We start from the raw sequence: 17,285 nt of genomic DNA, 5'->3' as shown, positions 1-17,285 counted from the left end.
TGGCCGATCTTGCGTTGTTAAATCACAGCACGAGAAAGGGGCCCAAAGAGTAAAAAAATAGAATGAAGGGAAGGAAAAGAAGACGGGGGGAGTTGCAAAAGGGTCACGAATTTATTTAAAAAATTACCGAAGGGATAATGAAGCTTCTAAGGGAATCCACTCATATTCTGGGTCCGATTAAAACCAATTCAACCAAGGGCGTGGCTAACGAGGGGAGACTAAGGGTGCGCTAGTGATCCCCTATTTCTTCACCTGAAATAGTAATAAGTTGTTGTGCTCAAACAACCTGGCATTCTCCCAAATAGATAATACGCCAATGAAGCCCCCTTCCCGTCCCCCATCTCCTCTCCCCCTCCCCTCCTCTTCCACCATCCTCTCTCCCCCCCTCCACACGAGCTGGGGGATCCTGCTTATGCCGCTTCAACCGTTAAGTTCCGAAAGCAATGACTCCCCTTCAAGAAAAAACGGTAAAAAGGCTACAAATTTCAAGGTAACAATTCTTGCGAGCCCATCAATTGAGACAAGCGCGTAATTTGAACTATGCTATGACTGCTGTCGCGCAGAAGATCAAACCTGAAATTTTCCATAAAATGGCGGCTCAATGAAGGCGTTTCAGTCCTGCACGTAAGTTTGGAAATTACTAAAATCAGGAACGAGGAAAGGGGAAAATCCTTCAATTAAGACATTTATTGTCTGTACTGATTACTCCAATGACTGAGTTTGTAGAAAGCTTGTTAAAAACTTGCGCTCAGACATTTTCCGTGTAGTGAACTCAATTTCAAATTTTTATGCGAATAACTGCTGTACTTTCAATCCCAGACTCCCGTTCCCCGTTCTTCATTTTCGTTTTCTGTTCTATGGTCTTCGTTCTTCGTTCTCCATTCTCCACTCCCCGTTCTTCGCTTTTTGCTCTTCGCTCTCCGCTCTCCGCTCTCCGCTCTCCGCTCTTTGCTCTTCGCTCTCCGTTCTCCGTTCTCCGTTCTCCATTATCTGTTCTCTATTCTCCGTTCTCCGTTCTCTGTTCACCGTTTTCCGTTGCCCGTTGCCCGTTGCCCGTTGCCCGTTGCCCGTTGCCCGTTGCCCGTCGTCCGTTCCCTGTTCTCCGTTCCTCGTTTCCCGTTCCCCGTCCCTCGTTCCTTGTTCTTCACTCCCTGCCCTTCGTTCCCTATTCCTATTTCCTGTTCCTTGTTTCTCGTTCTTGGTTTCCTCTCCTCAATTTCTCGTTACCCGCTCTTCGCTCCCCATTCCTATTTCTTCCGTTCCCTGTTCCTGGTTGTAGTGACGTCTGCTGGAAAACCATCGTAACATACTGATGGTTTAAAAGGATTATCGACAAACAAACAAAATATGACGAAAACTGGTTAAAACTAAAAGTGCCGTTTCGAAGAGATAGAGAGAAGGCTTAATGAATTGCGTGAGAACCGAAGAAACTTGTAATACCAGACCAGACAGATCGGAAAATCTTCTCTGTTTTTTTTTAAGTATTTTCCACTTAAAAGTAACAAAAGAACACTCTAGCCGCCGGCACTGTTATTGTTTAACATTATAGCGATTCCGCACTAAGCAATAAAATTGAAGCAAGCCGACAAAAATATTATGATTTGACGAGACCATTACTTGCATGTCAAAGTTCCTCCATCTACGTTGATTCGGCTTTTCAATTATGTTTTCTAGGCTGCGCGTGTTGTCCACATTCTCAATGAAAGCGCAATAAACTAAGAAACTAGTGTCGCCCATCATCATGAGCAAAATTATTTCATTTTGGTCACGAATTGTAGGCGGTGAACTAAGCAACAAATTTGAGGAAAAAAATTAACTACTGTGATCGAAACTTGATCGATGTCTACCCTCCTTGTGTGAATTGGAAAATTAAAAGTACCGACGCAAAATTGAAAATCTTCTTAATTTGTTGTTTGTCTTATCCACAAAAACCTTACTACTCCCATTTAAGTGCCGCTTTACATGTATGTCTGTCATTTTCTGTCAAACTTATGCTAGAGGTGAATAGAAAATAATTATGCAAATAAAGCTTTCTGTCATTTTAAAGCAACATCCAGTTGAAGTCTCTGCCTTGTCATAATGGAAGATTGCTGTCTATTACAATAATTCAAATTCGCCCAAATGACTCTCATTTTCGACTATCTCCCAAGAGCAATATCGTGAATTGAGCACGTAGCTTTGTCATCGTATATAAGGCTCAAAATGGGTTGCACGAACTCACGCAGAATTGGAAATACACTGATTCTTCATCCGCAGTTCAAATCCATTGAGAACATTGTGATTCCTTTAACAGATGAACAAATAAAAATCCTACGAGAAACATGGGAAATAATCGAGCCGACCAAGAAAGAAATTGGAGTGAATGTCTACATACGGTATGGATTTCATTTATACCGCCGCTATTTTTAGGTGATCTCTCTTGGAACGCCGCCCGTTTTGCGATATTTTTACCCAATAGATATTTCATTTCGCAAAGAAACAGTACTACAGTCTAATCATAGTTACGTTTTGCCGGACATCAGTCGAGAGTAAGTCGATATATGATTACAAGTAATCTATTTTCACAGCTTTATTTTATGTTCAGTGTCTTCAAGATCATGACAAAAGGACCTAGAAATTCGCCAAGTTTGGTGTTTTTAAGGAAATCTGTTTTTTTCATGCATCGGCCTAAGTTCTCCATAGTGATCATTAACAACATATATACATAATTGGGGAGCTATATCTGCCACTATTATATCCCGAAACTCAAGGAGACACCGGATCAAGACAGCTCTAACACAAAATATACTGACCTTCCGTGGCAAGGAAGGGGTTTCCTCGCCTTCCATTGCAAGGAATTTAAATTTCAAGTCAAATTGTCAAAATCAATGGCAATAACCAACGTAATAACATCACCTTATCGCTAATTGTTTGTCTTCATCGTCGTCGTTGTGTTTTTTTCTGTTTTCGTGTGAAGCCCTTCACAATTTCGCATACAGAGAATGCCAAAATGCTGTCATGCCCACTTAGGATTGTTCATTCGTTTGTTTCTGAAGTTTTTTTTCCTTTTTCAATATCTTTGATTTTCCTCGTTAATTAATAAATTTGCCATTCGTCATGTTCCTGCATAACGTACCAAAAACGTAAATTTGAAGACATAGATGACAGTGCGTCGTAGTATAAATTGTAAAGTTTCTCATTATCCATATTTATTAGGGAGAAACTGAGAGTATTCTGCGACTTTTAAAAAATCTGATTATTCCATTACTCGACTGTTTATAATGATATTTCACGCACGTAAGATTGTTTACGCTGCAATTTACTTTTGTCAGATCAGGTAGTAAAATAAATATTTATTAACATGTTTAGATCCATGTCACTATATCACTAAGAAATGTCTCACTAAAATCCCCAAAAATAAAATAAACAAATCATTTATCTCAGCGAGCAATGGCAATAGCGACAAATACAAACGATTAGAAACTTGAATCCCGAATTAAGAGCTCATCCACCCAACTGCATTTCCATGACTTACATTTAAAATTGTCAAATACTTGTCAACAAAACTTGGTAGTTCGTGGCTGTTACGACCTGACACCAAGTTTCTTCTCAGCCAGTTGCTCGTTGACGAGTTATATTATACAAAAGAATAATTGACGGCTATGCTGCCCAAGTTTGCTTACAAATTCTGAAAGGTATATGATCGATTCTTCGACGGAACGAAGCCCGGGTTGCCTGGCGCCATACCAGCTACGAAATATTTTTCTCAAATATATGATAATTATTTCTATTATAGGAATTTACAAAAATGGCATCATCTTTTAAAATTTACAAGTGCGTCTGTATAACAGACTTAACTGACCCATGAAAAGCATGTATAAGTTTTCTCTCTTCACTCTCTTAAACCTAATATCAGTAAATTAAATTAGTCGTATGTATGCACTAAACCATTCAAATAGTGAAGAGTTTGGCAGTAAATGTGCGATTACTACGGTTTTGGGATAAACCTTATTTGGAATCAGTTCGAGGGTTGTCCAGCATCAGCAATTACGCTTTAAATCGAACAGTGATTGGTTAGCGAAAAGGAAGAGAGATGGAGTGTTTTTCGGTCGCGTTTAAGATATTTTTTTAATAATGAAATCTTATTTTGTACTCCACTTGTTACATTGAATTGACCGTGGAAGCCTGGTTACGGTTACGAGGCTAGACTTAGGCTATTTCTGTTCAGGTTTAAAAAGTGAATACTGGTCTTAAATCTGTACCTTCCTTAAGACTAAGACGCTCCGGGTAGGCCTGGTCTTAAAACCGTGGTCGGTTTCAATCAAAAATCGCCGTCAAAACTCTAAAGCATATGTATGGGTGCGAGTTTTTTTATAAGTCAGACCTAATTATGAGAATATGTGGGCAAGCAAACATGCGCCTAATCCACATTGAGATCTATGACCTTTTTTTCATTTTTGTTTCTGTCAGATTCCTGAAGATGAATCCTGATATAAAATCGCGCTTCACTGAATTCAAGGAAATCTCAATTGACGAAATAAATAAAAGCAATGGTCACCCTAGAAGATTGATGGCTGCCATCGAAAACTCAATCGGTTCGCTCGATGACCCCGAGACTTTCGCTGGTTACGTGTTGGAGTTAGGAAGGAGGCATATCAGGCTACGCTCCAAACCGACGAAGTCTCATGTAAGATCCAAATAGAAACTTTCCACGTGAACTTTAAATTGGAGTCGAATAGGTGCTCATGACGTGATAATCAGATGTCTTAGTTTGAACAGGACTTGTTTTATCAACCTCGCATCTAGGGTCCCTCTCACGGGCGCGGGAAAAAGAGAGATCCTGGTAATAGAGATATTGCTGTATTAGGACCTAAAGAAAGGAAGGCTGATTGCGAAACAGACTCTAGTTCGAGAGTCAAACATGACTAATTCTCATAGATACACAAACAAAAAGTAAATTTGTTCCCTCTTGGTACTTTTTTAACGACGCTAGCTTCTGTTTAATCTATTCATCCTCTTCTGTTTAGTTCATAGATTTAAGGAAAGCGTTCATTGGTAGCATTAAAGAACCTCTCACCACCAATTGGAGACCAGAGGTAGAGGAGAGCTGGGTACTACTGTTCGACTTTATGACTGCCGTTATGATGAAAGGACTCAGTTCCACGTCCTAAAACGCATGTGTAAAAAAAGCTGCAAATTTGCAGCCAACAATCACAGACTCCTATTTATCGGCCATCGAGCGAGTAGCAGGGGCTACAAACACAATTATCCGACGCATTTTTATCTATTCGTTTAGAGACAAACTTCTGAAAAACCAAGATCACTGTAAAATGGCACGGTTTATTGTAATATTTTTAATTAAGCGCATGGGGAAAGCAATTCTTTGTTTTAAAGGAACGAGACTAAAAAGACTAAGATGATAAGCAGATTGACCACAGAAAATTTTGAGAAATTAACAATTTTATTTGAAATCCTCCCAACAATTAGGAGATAATGCATTTAACGGCATTTTAATTCAATACAACAGGAGCGTAGCTGATTTGTTGAATACAAGCACACCTGGACTAATTAAGCGCAATTGGGATGACGTCGAAAAACCAATCTCCCACCCCACCCCGTTCCGACTCAACAAAAAACAACACCTATAGGGTAGCGGAAAGTCTAGGGTAAACATGGCTTGCGTATGATCACGTCCTTCACGATCAGCACCTTTATCATTACCGACCTAGAGAACTCAGAGTCAAGTTTAATATAACGGCCATCATGTATATAAATCAGACGATCATATTGAATAGAGAGTTCACTTGAGTGACAAGCCGGTCAAACCTCTAGAATGCACAAAGAGATAAATTTCGGCTGGCCTCGCGCCAATTTCCCCCCCCCAAAAAAAAAAAATTTCCGAGGAAAACGTAAGAAACAGCCGCTATCATGCAGAATATAGGGGGGGAAGAAAGAGCGTTTATAGAAATCTTTGAGAGGGAGCAAAAGTAAAGAAGAGTTTATTTGATTACAGGTATCCCGTTGCATGTTGATTTACCATTCCGATTTGAGGTTTATCAGAAAAGTTATACGCTTTTGAAACACCGTGACTGACTGGCTTGCATAATTGTTTGTACCTCGTGTGAGACAACTTGGTTCTGACAACCTGAAGGCACGCCACCTAACCACTACAATGTTCCCACATGCGCACACGTTTGATCGCTGTGTCCGCGTGGGTATGTATGTATAGGTCAGCCACGCCCCTGAATAAATACAGTCATTGAGCCATCGAGCTGGCACTCATCGAAAAACATTGACACCAAAAAAATTACAAGTAACGACTATTGAAAATATTTAGTTGACCTCAACTCATCCCTTCTTGGTTGACGTTAACAGTTTTATACTCTGCTTGTATACTTGAATCATTCAGAAATTGTGCCAAATAAATAAAAACCAAGGAAGGTATTTACAAAAATTTTTCACTTGTTTGTTTCTTCTCCAATAAGATGTCTCCCTAAGAATGACTTTATTCTACGCTTGGTCCATTAAGTCTAACAGTTCGTCACCTTTTTCACCTAAGCAAGTAAGAACACAGATAAGCGTTGCTTCAAATAGTTTCAGGCCTCAAAACTTTTTGCATAAAATTCCTTAAAGAAACATTAACGCCAGTAAATTGTTCAACTAAGGCAATGAAGTCTAATTTTTTTAAAAATAACTATACCTTAAGTTTCATAAAATAATAAGCAAGGTATCAAAGAATCAAAGAGAAGGACACTTCTCTGAACTACAAAAAATAATTTGTTATAAGGAAGCTATATGACAACGGAGTTTTCCGAGTTTTAATTTGCCAAAGTACGATAATTCATAGCTTACTTAATCATTCGGACCCTTCAAACTCTTGGGACCAGGGTTCATGGAGGCCACAACTACAAATACTCAAAGATCTTCCTTAATTTTTGTTTACTGATCTATTTTCCCTGAAAATCAAAATCAAAATTGAAACTTACGCTCTCCAGATCCTTCAATTGAAAATTCATTCATAAGATTAGACAGTTCCTTCCTTTGCGCCTTCTAAAATAGTAAGGAAATATACACTACAAATTAAAAAAATGTACCCTTTCTCGTTTATTTTATATGACAATTTTGAGTTCCGTAACTGCATGATTATGAATAACGACTGTTAGGAAACAGAAATACGCTTTTAATGATATGACTGATTCCGAGAGCCGACAAAACGGAGTCAATGGGACAGGTTAACAACTGGCGTTTGAATGAGATCTCATATGTGCATGAAGACCAATCCTGGATAAGCAAACTCAGCTATTGATCACTTAACATACGGAAGTATTTGAAACAGACTTTTGACAAAATAATGGGGATAACTGATCACCAAAAAGACTGCGTGCCTGGCATTACCCATCACCCGGTCACCACATCTTATCATGATTATTTCATAAAATAGAATGGAGCAGTTTCTTGGCCACACTTGCCTTAGTAGCATCAATTTTGATGACTCTGTGAGGAGCTTCTTTGTGAGTTTGGATGGCTGCTTGCCTATAAAAATTAAAAAAACAATGATCAGTTATCCGTGAAGAATATTTAATATCTGAGAGGGAAATAAAGCAAGCTTCCAAAGTCAGTTACAAGCCTAATGGGCCATTACTTCCTTACAGCTTCTGGTTTCCACAACATTAAGCATGTTGACACAGAAAACTAAAGGCGGTCTATGACTGTATGTGCGTACTGTTGTATAGTTGTAGAGTATTACGGTAAAAGAAGTACTGTGGTGTAAAATGCAGAGGAGTTAACGAACAGCAGTCAATGTCAAACTTGAGACGAAAGTCAGACTGCGTACCTGGCGCTACGGAGAAACCTACTCCTCCAAAGTCCGAAGGTATATGGTTCGAGCCCTAGCCGCGCCGACTCTTTTCTGTCTTTTTCTTTTTTTTTCCTTTCTTTTCTTTCTCTTTTTTTTTTTTTTTTCATTTCAATTTACGTTCTCCTTCAAAGGATATTTTCAGAATAATCGCTCATTTGCGAACATTTGACGACGAAGCTCTTTTTGTTGTGTTGTGTCTGGTCTCCACAACATGAAGTATGTTGACACACAAAAAAGGAGTACCCTAAATAGATGTCTTAATCTTGTCACCTGTTTGGAACTCAACTTCCTTGAATCAAACCTCAGACCTTAAAAGTCCTGATGTTTTTCCATAAAGCTGCATAGAACTCTATGATGAACTAGGCCATTTCTTAGTTCACAAGTGACTGTTTTATTTCCTTACAAGATGCTTTTGATATATCTGATTCTCACAATGTACAGGAAGCTTTTCCCAAATGACAATATGTGACTATCAATTCTTAAATAAGTCCATTTAAAATTATGGATCAATTATCTCCTAATTACTTCTTGAAAATTGCAAGATGATTGACTTACTCTTCTTCTTCATCTGTATTGAAGAGATTTAATCTAAACTGATCTACAGAACAAAATGAACATACCAGTAAGTATGTCATACAATCATGATTTCAATTCCATGTCCGTCCACAAGGAGTTATTAGAAACATGCGACTTACTCTCTGGCTTTTTACTTGATCCTCCAACAAGATGAGCTAAAAGATTGAGCTCAGCTTTTGCAAGGGGATTCGGGTTACCTTGTGGTTCCTGGAAAATTTACAGAAGTGATCCATGTCAAAACAGAAAGCAAGGTTCTCCATCTACCCTCCTCCCCCACCCCCACACACACCCATTTATGGTGATAGGGCCATAGGCCAAAACCCTTTGTAAAGTAAGCTGAGTTCATTGTTAGAGTCATACCTGTGACCAACCCCTCCCCTCTAAAACAATGTTACTAAAAGATGCTTTAAGAAGGAGTGTCGACATTCTTGAAACTGGTTGAACATGTAGCTTGTACATCTGAAGGTTACAGTGGCATCAATCTGACTTTCCAGCACTTCAGTACTTTGACAAAAGGGCAAAGAAGCATCTAAACAGGAAGTTCTTTGCATTTCATTTACTATCCTGTAGCTGTATTAATTTATAATAATGGTTGATTCCTGGAATCAGAGGGTCATTTGTTTCCTTCTTTCACTCCCAAAAGTGATTAACATGAGACTTATCCTTACAAAATTCATTCATTATCCAGCAAAGGGCATATAAGAATACCCAAACTTATCAGGTAGAAGTTGTTATCTGGATCTAATACAAAATTCACCCAACTTATTGCCAGGAATTGTGTAAAAGCTGTAGGGGAGAAGTAACAATCAGATATATGAGGACGAAATATCTCAGATTTCTTCTTTAGATGCAACCTATTCTATCCAACAATTCCAATAAAGTAAATAAATCCAAATATACAAACCCACCAATGTTGAAGCAACAGATACAGTGCTCCCTGGCACTTTCTTTGCTGAAGCAGAAGGGGCCATGCTGGCTGCTGGTGCAGGACTACTGGCTACTGTGTCTACTGTTTTAGAAGCTGTGTACCTGGAATAAACAACAATAATGACAAAAAATCAAATTAGGTATCTTAATCTTAACTCTTCAACTCCCAAGATGTGATTGTTAATTCTCCTCTCTAGCTGCTACACATTTCCTTGAAAATTGGTTACAAGAATTTGGTGTTCGATCAAAGTAATATCTTATACCTGATGAGTTTGAGTATTCTCATTACCTGTTTGCTGGATAATGTATGGATATTATAGGGAGAATTTACATGTTAATCACTTCTGAGAGTTTAAGGGTTAAGGGGATGGGATGTATACTTTTTTTACACTGCCTCAAACATTTAGGAATATATCATAACAGCTGAATAATAGAATCTAATCTGCCTGCTTACATGTTACTTCCAAGCTTTATCACTCGATCTCCTAACAGTTCAAAAGATCCTGGCTTGTCTGGGAGCTGATGACGGCATCCTGTCACAAAATGACTTGTTCTTGAGATTTGTCCCTCAGCATTAAAATACCTTAAAAATAAAATAAAATAAATTATCATGGCTTGTAAGGAGAATCAAAAGATGATTTGTTAATTTAACTCATATAATGGAAAAAAAAAAACCAACAAATTTTTATCATCACCTGATTGACCCAGGGACTTCAGTATCCCAGGGGACGGCTCCATCAGCTGGTAAAACAAATTTTCCATTTGCATTTTGAACTTTGTCTTTTAAGAAAATTGAAACCTATCAAATAAACCAGAATAAAGAGCTTGGAAACTGTAAAACACAACCACTGCTCACAAAGCATATGGCACAATTAAAGATTTAACCCTGACAGGAACATTTGATAACATACTGTGATCATGGTGTAGATTTAAAAGGTGCATGAGAGTGTTCAAAGCATTTCCCTGACCCCAATTAGTTCAGTTCAGGCATTGCTAAATGAGATCATCTATTTAAATTGAGCCTGCAAAAGATGACGGCTCTTGAGTTGCATGGAACAGCATATATTCTAGTATATCAATAAGTCCTTCAATCGCATCAAGGCTTTACTAAACTCAAGTCAAAAAGACTTGTCATTGATAGGAGCTACTATACCTTTTAAATACTTTTAACTAGTGGAAGTTATCATTAGACTCAAGGATGTCAAAAAGTCAGTCACTGAATTTTCAGGATGAAAGTTACCCATCACAAAATACACTGTATGTTCATGAATACATTTGTTAAAATAACTTACTCACCCTAATATGCATGTCCTGGAAGAACGAAAGAAGAGTCTGGCGTATGATTTGAAATTGCCCAGCATTCAATTTGGCATATGTCTAGAAATGACCACAAAAGATGACAGGTGGTAATTGTATTGAATTCAGAATTTAAAATAACTGTGTGTTTAACACACAACAAAACAAACATCAATAATGAAAACAAATTATGCCTTGGTGTCACCAGGGCATAATTATCAACTTCAATAAATAATTGATGAACCAGTTTTGCTTAGAAATAGAGTGCTGATTATCATTAATTTTCAACAATTTACAGGCTGGAGCATACAATTACATGTACCATTACCTCATATAGAAGCTTGTAAACATTTTCTACTTGATTACTGATAGCAGGGTTATCGGAAGCAAAACTTCTTATTGCATCCATGTGATTATAGGTGACTAAAAGAACGTCAGAGGGTCGGAGACACAGAGAAACCTGACCAGGACAAACAAGAGAATAGTTAAGATTATGACAAGCATGAGAGTTAAAAATAAAGTTAAAAATAAAATGTTTCAAGCACTCAAACTCAGAATTCTACCTGATATTTGAAAGCCATTGTCATCAAATCATACAGCTGTTGGAGAAGGATAATAAAAATCGAAAAAAATGGTTACAAATGTAAGATAGTTCTAGATCTGAAGTATCAACCGAATTTCATGTCTTCAATGCTGAATCTTGTTACAGTTAAATACTGTAACAGTTTTACCTGCTGAAACATGACATTTCCAGACTTACAAGAGTTCAAATAGACTGCTGATCATTAGTAGAACTCTACCTCCAAAATTGTCAGTCTTACACCATTAAATCTTTCAACACAATCTAGTAAATCTGGGTAACTCTAGCAAGGAGTTACTAGGTCTATCATTTTGGTCTTTTCGTACAGCTGAATCTTTTGAATTGTTGCTGTTGAGTGTTGGAATTGATGTAAGGAAGTTAAAATCTTCCCAAGGCCTTCAGGATTCTACCACTAGTCAGAGCTTAATCACAAAACAGGTATACTTATAAAGAAAAGTGATTAAACCAAAATTCCCAAATTGTATTAACATTTTTGATAAAAGGTTGACCAAAACTCGCGAATATAGCCTCTTTTTGTCTTTAAGTTTGCTGTTCTTGTAGGTCAGGTAATTTTAAGGGGTCAAAGGTGTAACTTTGACCTGGGCCTAATTTACCTCACCAAATCGACAACCTACCTTATCCATGCTGGCTGTGTTCAGTCTCATGATTGATGCATGTGCTAGTCTGTCAAACACTGTCCTCATGGCTTTCTTGGAGTAAGTATCTTGCGGCTTAAACAGTTCTTCCATAAACCGCCTGTTGAACATCGTCCCAATGATATCGTGCATAACTAATGACAATGAAACAGCATTAGAGTTAAAGAAGAGCAACATAACTGAGGATACAATGTAATCATTACCCTTTGCTACCAATGGCCAAAGCTGCACCATTTGCCCAAGTATACATTTTGTAAACTTGTGGATTACTTGCAGTGAAATTGGGCTAAAAAAATGTTGTTTTGTCGTACCCATTTGTTAATTCAACTTCTTACCAGACATACTAGACATACTGCATACATTTCTTCTTGGGTACCTATGTGACAAACCTAAGTGCACCAAAATTTTACGAGATTCATATGATTCACACTTCTGTAAATTTTCCAGGAACCACAAGGTAACCCAAATCCCCTTGCAAAAGCTAAGCTCAATTTTTTACCTCATCTTGTTGGAGGATCAAGTAACTTTTATCAACACCCAACATTCAAAGTGAAATAGCCTCGCGAAGAGTAAACACAATAGAATTTCAACATATTCCTGGCTTGCATCTAAAAAGAGATCACACATCAGGGTTCTACTTGCAGCTGCAAGGGATGTGAATAATAACTAAACATCGTGTGTGAGAAACTTGTGATACAATATTATCACTATTAAAAATTTCCTCAGCCTTTCCTTTATTGGTATGGCAATGACAACAGCAGAGAGAAAGATCACACGTCAACACCAAAATTTTGTGCTGCACTCTTTGCAATATGTGTCATGGTTCTAAAGCCCCAAGACACTTTGTGCTCTTCCCAAGAGTCTTTTACACGAAAAGCTAACAGAGAAAAATTTTAACCCAAAACAGTCTAAAAATTGGGTTTTGGCCTTGCATGTGATATACAATGAATTACAATGCCACTTTTTTTCCTGACCATTCTTGTGTTACTGTTTCAAACTAATCTGTAATTTTTAGCTTCATGACATTAGTTTGCACAGTTCTGCCCGAGTTTTATAACATTCCTGATATTTCAATTTGCAATAACATGAAAATGACGGTGAAAACAAATATTACACTATAAAGTTGAAAAATAGGGAAATTTAGGGGTACATAATCTGGGAAATAAATTAGTCCGAAACAGTTATTACAAAAGACAAATACATGTCAAAACAGACATGATTAAATATTAATCTTAAAATTTTAGTCTTTTTGTTACAATAGCTGAGAACTTCTTAATTTACCTTTGGGGAATCTCAAAAGGTATCTAATACCAGAACATTATGTGCATCAAATACTTTATACAGTCCAAAAGATCACAAAATAGTCACTAATGTAGTATAATATTTCACATAACATCTGCTATTCCTAGCCTTCAAATTACTAAGCTGTTTTCCAACAGAGGCAAGTCTCAAAACTAATTATTCACGATCAGAGGTTTAGTTGTGTAGTGGAAATAAAAATGCTCTTAACCAAAACATTAGGGGAGCTGTAATGGCTGTTCACTTCTTAAATGTTAAAACAACTTAACAAACATCCATGGTAAATGCATGTTGTTTTGCATAAAAAAGATGCACCTGACTTTTCTTGTCCCTGGCAGCTGACTGAATAGCTCATGGCAAATAAAGATAATTCGTTATCTTTTGCTTTGAGCCACTGACAGATTACCTTAACTTAGAAATACCCCATTGTTTTAATAAACAAATGCATGATATTTGTTGGATGTAAACCAAAAGGACAAAAATCAGTATGCCTCTAGTGGTACACCTATAAAATCATTTCTAACTTATTACAATTGCTTTTGTCTGGAGCACTTCTGATGGGAACAATTCTCTTTCATAATTTCAAATAATAGGAAAGCCTGCAAATGATTACATCTGCAGAGAAAGAAACTGAAGCTTAACACTGTGAAAGCGCCTGACCACGGTTTTTTACCTATAAAACGATAGCTTTTTTTCTCGCTTAAGCATCAAAAATTGGAAAAGTAAAGCTCCTCTACATCGAATCAAGCGAAAAAGCTTATTCTACAACCTGAACCATGATCTATTTACGAATGGCAGACATAAACGTTGACCCCATTCCATAGCAATAGTCTATTTCTTGTAGAATTGAACTAACACTCATTTTTCGGAAAGTATCTAGCGTGTTACAAAGAAAAAACTGAGACCGATTTATAATAGGAACAATTTTAATTATAGCAATTCACCATCGGATTACAGAGAGCTGACAGAATAAACGGACGGCATTATACAGCTTATGGTATTAGCTTGAGTGTAACCGGCCTCTCAGTTTCAGCTGAAAAAACATACCCAAAACACTCCGCAATAACTTTCAAAACTGGCACAAACATATTCTACTTATATCTATACCAACAGCTATCACGAGAAACACAAAACTGGTCGAGAAAGATTGAATTTGACAGGTCATTTTCGGTTAATTCATCCAAAGTAGCAAAAATTGTAATTTCGTTCTCGCCCAATGCAAACAAATATGCGAGATCCGTAGCTACAAACCACCATAATAACACTTCATTTTGAAGGAGGTAACCGCAACACTTCGATTCAAGACGCAAAATCTAAGTTTAAGGCACGAAATATTTTGCGTGCTCGTTTGTTAAATTAGTTAGGAGAGCTTTTTCGAGGGGACGCCATAACTTATCAAACGCAAATACATCCGCTCGACTGATCGAAGCTTACCTTTTCTTGCCTTCTCGTCGGGAATCGACTGTGCTCGTAATCTTTGATCCAAGATATAAAGCATCTCTCCCCCGAGATTGAGGAATAAAATTGGTAAAGTTCGCAGCGACATCCCGTAAACGCATGAAGAAATTACAAGTGTTAAGAGACTATGAGAGCAGCTAGCTAGCAACTGCTTGCAGGCGAAATCAATAGATTATTGATAACTATCAGAGTTCATTAATCTTATGCAAAACGAAACCGTGGGATGGAGGGAAAGGAGAATTTATAACTCACAAAAAAAATTCAAGGTTAATCGACAGGCGATAAAATTTTTGTTTAACATTGGGTAGACTGAAAAAACCCTAGGCACTTTATATGCTACAGCACTTTTAAAAGAAGCAAAGCTAATTCGTATGGAAAGAGCTCTCTTCTGCCTGAGTGGCTTTTCTCTCGCCCGGGTTGGGGCGTCAATATTTTCTCGTTCGCCGCCATTGTTGCAATGAAGATAAACAAAGACACTATTAAAATACATAAATAAATAAATAAATAAATAAATACACGAATAAGAAAATAAAAATAAAAATTTTTCTTTCCCACCACGCACAAAATATGAAGGAACAAGTGAAAGAGGAAAAACTTGCCAGAATATTTTTTCAGACGTCAACTAAAATGCCTCACTAAACAAACAACTAGGACAATATAACGAAGTAACTTTCAATGCGTATTAATAATTTATTTACACAGCCTTTAGAATATGCAAATTAAGCGTGAATTGGACGGATCATTTCTTTTCTGAGTGGACAGATGGAAGATAATATCTTTTTTCTGCGCTCTAATCTTCCTCGTTGTTTTCTTCGGTCACTTATTGCGACTTATCATATGACCCATCCGGCCTCGGTTACGCGGAAACCACAGTGGAAGCTAATGTGTGTTGGGCCGGACGGTTGGTTTTGAGCCGGTCCGAAAAAAACCGTTCAGCCTTGCACTTGTATGGCTGTGTTACAAGAAATAAATAATTGTCTTAAAATCATCATCGCTTGTTAACTTTTTAATGGTTTTGACATAATTTTGACAGCTTTATGACAACGTTGCGACGCCTTTTAAGAACTGTTAGCCAATCAAATTAGCAACGATAATTATTGCAACAGGTTTGGACTATTTTAGAGTTATTTCAGTTCTCGCCAAATAAAAGACTGCTTTGATCCCCATTTTAACAACTCGTCTTAAATTCTCATTGTGGCCAGTTGTATCAAAAATGAGAAAAAAAATTAAGGTTTTTAGGTTCGATGAATTGTGAGATACTTTTTCTGACTCAAAAAGATAAAGGAATTCTTTATTATATTTTAGCGTCTTTTTTTGTGGTTTTCCCGCCTACGCCCGTCTACTGACTGCGTCATGTCTGAGTTGCCATATAGTTTTCGAAACTTTTAACAATGTTTACTAAGCCCCATATACATGGTCTCGGGTACCCAAGACAACCTTCCCTCCGAGTTACCCTGGGCGAGCTAACTTTTCACTTATTTCTTTACGAAATTCAACCGACCGTTTACATGAAGTCATGATCTCGTCTCAGGTAGGCGAGACAACTCGTGAGGGCGAGTTGTCTCACCTCGGCAGGTGGTGTAACCCTGGTAGGCGGGACAACTTTTCCTCATGTAAACACCTTGCCTCGCCGACCCAAGACGAGACAACTCGAACAGAAAATGCGTGCGCACGCCATGATCAGGATGTTTACAGCAATTTTTTTCCCTGTCGTCCGCCATTTTGTCAATTATGTAACCTGGCCGAACGAGGGTCAGCAGATGTTAAATTTCATACAAACACTCCGTAAAGTTATTTAGGGAGGAGGGTTGTCTCGGGTACCCGAAACCATATAAATGGGGCCTAAGTGGTTTCGTCACTTGCAAATGTGCCTGCTTGCGCGAATTGCTTTTCACAACTAAACTTAACTTCTTTTTAGCTCATTTCCCATGAATGATTTCAGGCTGCTATGAAAAATGCGATAGCTTCGTGCATTCTTATTACCACACCCCTTTTAAGGGAAAGTCACTAAATAAAGAACCCTTTTCAATCAGTGGGGAGGGGAAAACACCATGACCGGGCCATTCAGTGACATTCACCTGTAGGGTTAATTGGGGCGGGGACGGGGGCGCAATTTCCCAGTTTTTCTCAGTTCATAACCGAAGCAGCCCTTCTTCTGGATCACCTCAAGCTGGCTTTAAAAAAACCCTTGTATAGCTTGATTTGTAATTTGTAATTGTAGTTTTGAGCAAAAAAAAATTAATATCCTTGTTTTGACTATGGCCATGAAGTCTGTTTTACAAGTTTAGTCAAGGCACAAAAGAGCCAAACCAAGCGGCACCTCTTACTTAAATTAATCCTCACCAACGCGCAGGTAGGCGCTGTCTTCGAGATTTATATCGCACCGTCTACCATAACGACCCAACCCTAATGACTCGCCGTTTACTATCAGGAAATTTATTTTTAACAAGTGAGTTGAAAACGCAAATTGGCCACCGTAAAGAGTTAAAAAGCTGACGTTTCGAGCGTTAGCCCTTTGTCAGAGTGATTGATTTGTAATTTGTAATTTTGAGCGAAAAAAAGCTAATCATATCGCTCGAAACGGCTAACGCTCAAAACGTCAGCCTTTTAACTCTTTACGATGGCCAATTTACGTTTTTAACTCAGTTTAACTAAA

At 37.9% G+C, this 17,285-nt stretch overlaps 2 protein-coding genes across 2 annotated transcripts; one reads left to right on the top strand and one right to left on the bottom strand.

The window, feature by feature from the left end:
* The first annotated feature begins 2,087 nt into the window (after nucleotides 1–2,087).
* Nucleotides 2,088–6,252, top strand: LOC131793674 (cytoglobin-2-like). The gene is made up of 3 exons (XM_059111123.2): nucleotides 2,088–2,375; nucleotides 4,450–4,666; nucleotides 5,007–6,252. The coding sequence occupies exons 1-3, from the start codon at nucleotides 2,203–2,205 to the stop codon at nucleotides 5,148–5,150; spliced, it is 534 nt and encodes a 177-aa protein (XP_058967106.1). The 5' UTR covers nucleotides 2,088–2,202; the 3' UTR covers nucleotides 5,151–6,252.
* Nucleotides 6,253–6,298: 46 nt separating this feature from the next.
* On the bottom strand, nucleotides 6,299–14,782 carry LOC131793673 (protein OSCP1-like). Its single transcript, XM_059111122.2, has 13 exons — nucleotides 14,606–14,782; nucleotides 11,852–12,006; nucleotides 11,200–11,235; nucleotides 10,965–11,096; nucleotides 10,637–10,717; nucleotides 10,036–10,139; nucleotides 9,795–9,923; nucleotides 9,322–9,442; nucleotides 8,533–8,620; nucleotides 8,393–8,435; nucleotides 7,449–7,512; nucleotides 6,966–7,029; nucleotides 6,299–6,533 (listed from the first exon to the last, which is right to left on the bottom strand). Exons 1-13 carry the CDS (start codon nucleotides 14,715–14,717, stop codon nucleotides 6,490–6,492), a joined length of 1,173 nt encoding a protein of 390 aa, XP_058967105.2. The 5' UTR covers nucleotides 14,718–14,782; the 3' UTR covers nucleotides 6,299–6,489.
* Nucleotides 14,783–17,285: the final 2,503 nt, after the last annotated feature.

Source organism: Pocillopora verrucosa, chromosome 9, assembly GCF_036669915.1.
Source record: "Pocillopora verrucosa isolate sample1 chromosome 9, ASM3666991v2, whole genome shotgun sequence".
Taxonomy (NCBI): domain Eukaryota; kingdom Metazoa; phylum Cnidaria; class Anthozoa; order Scleractinia; family Pocilloporidae; genus Pocillopora; species Pocillopora verrucosa.
Note: the sequence above shows the minus strand (reverse complement) of the source record. Positions and strands in the feature narration are given on the sequence as shown.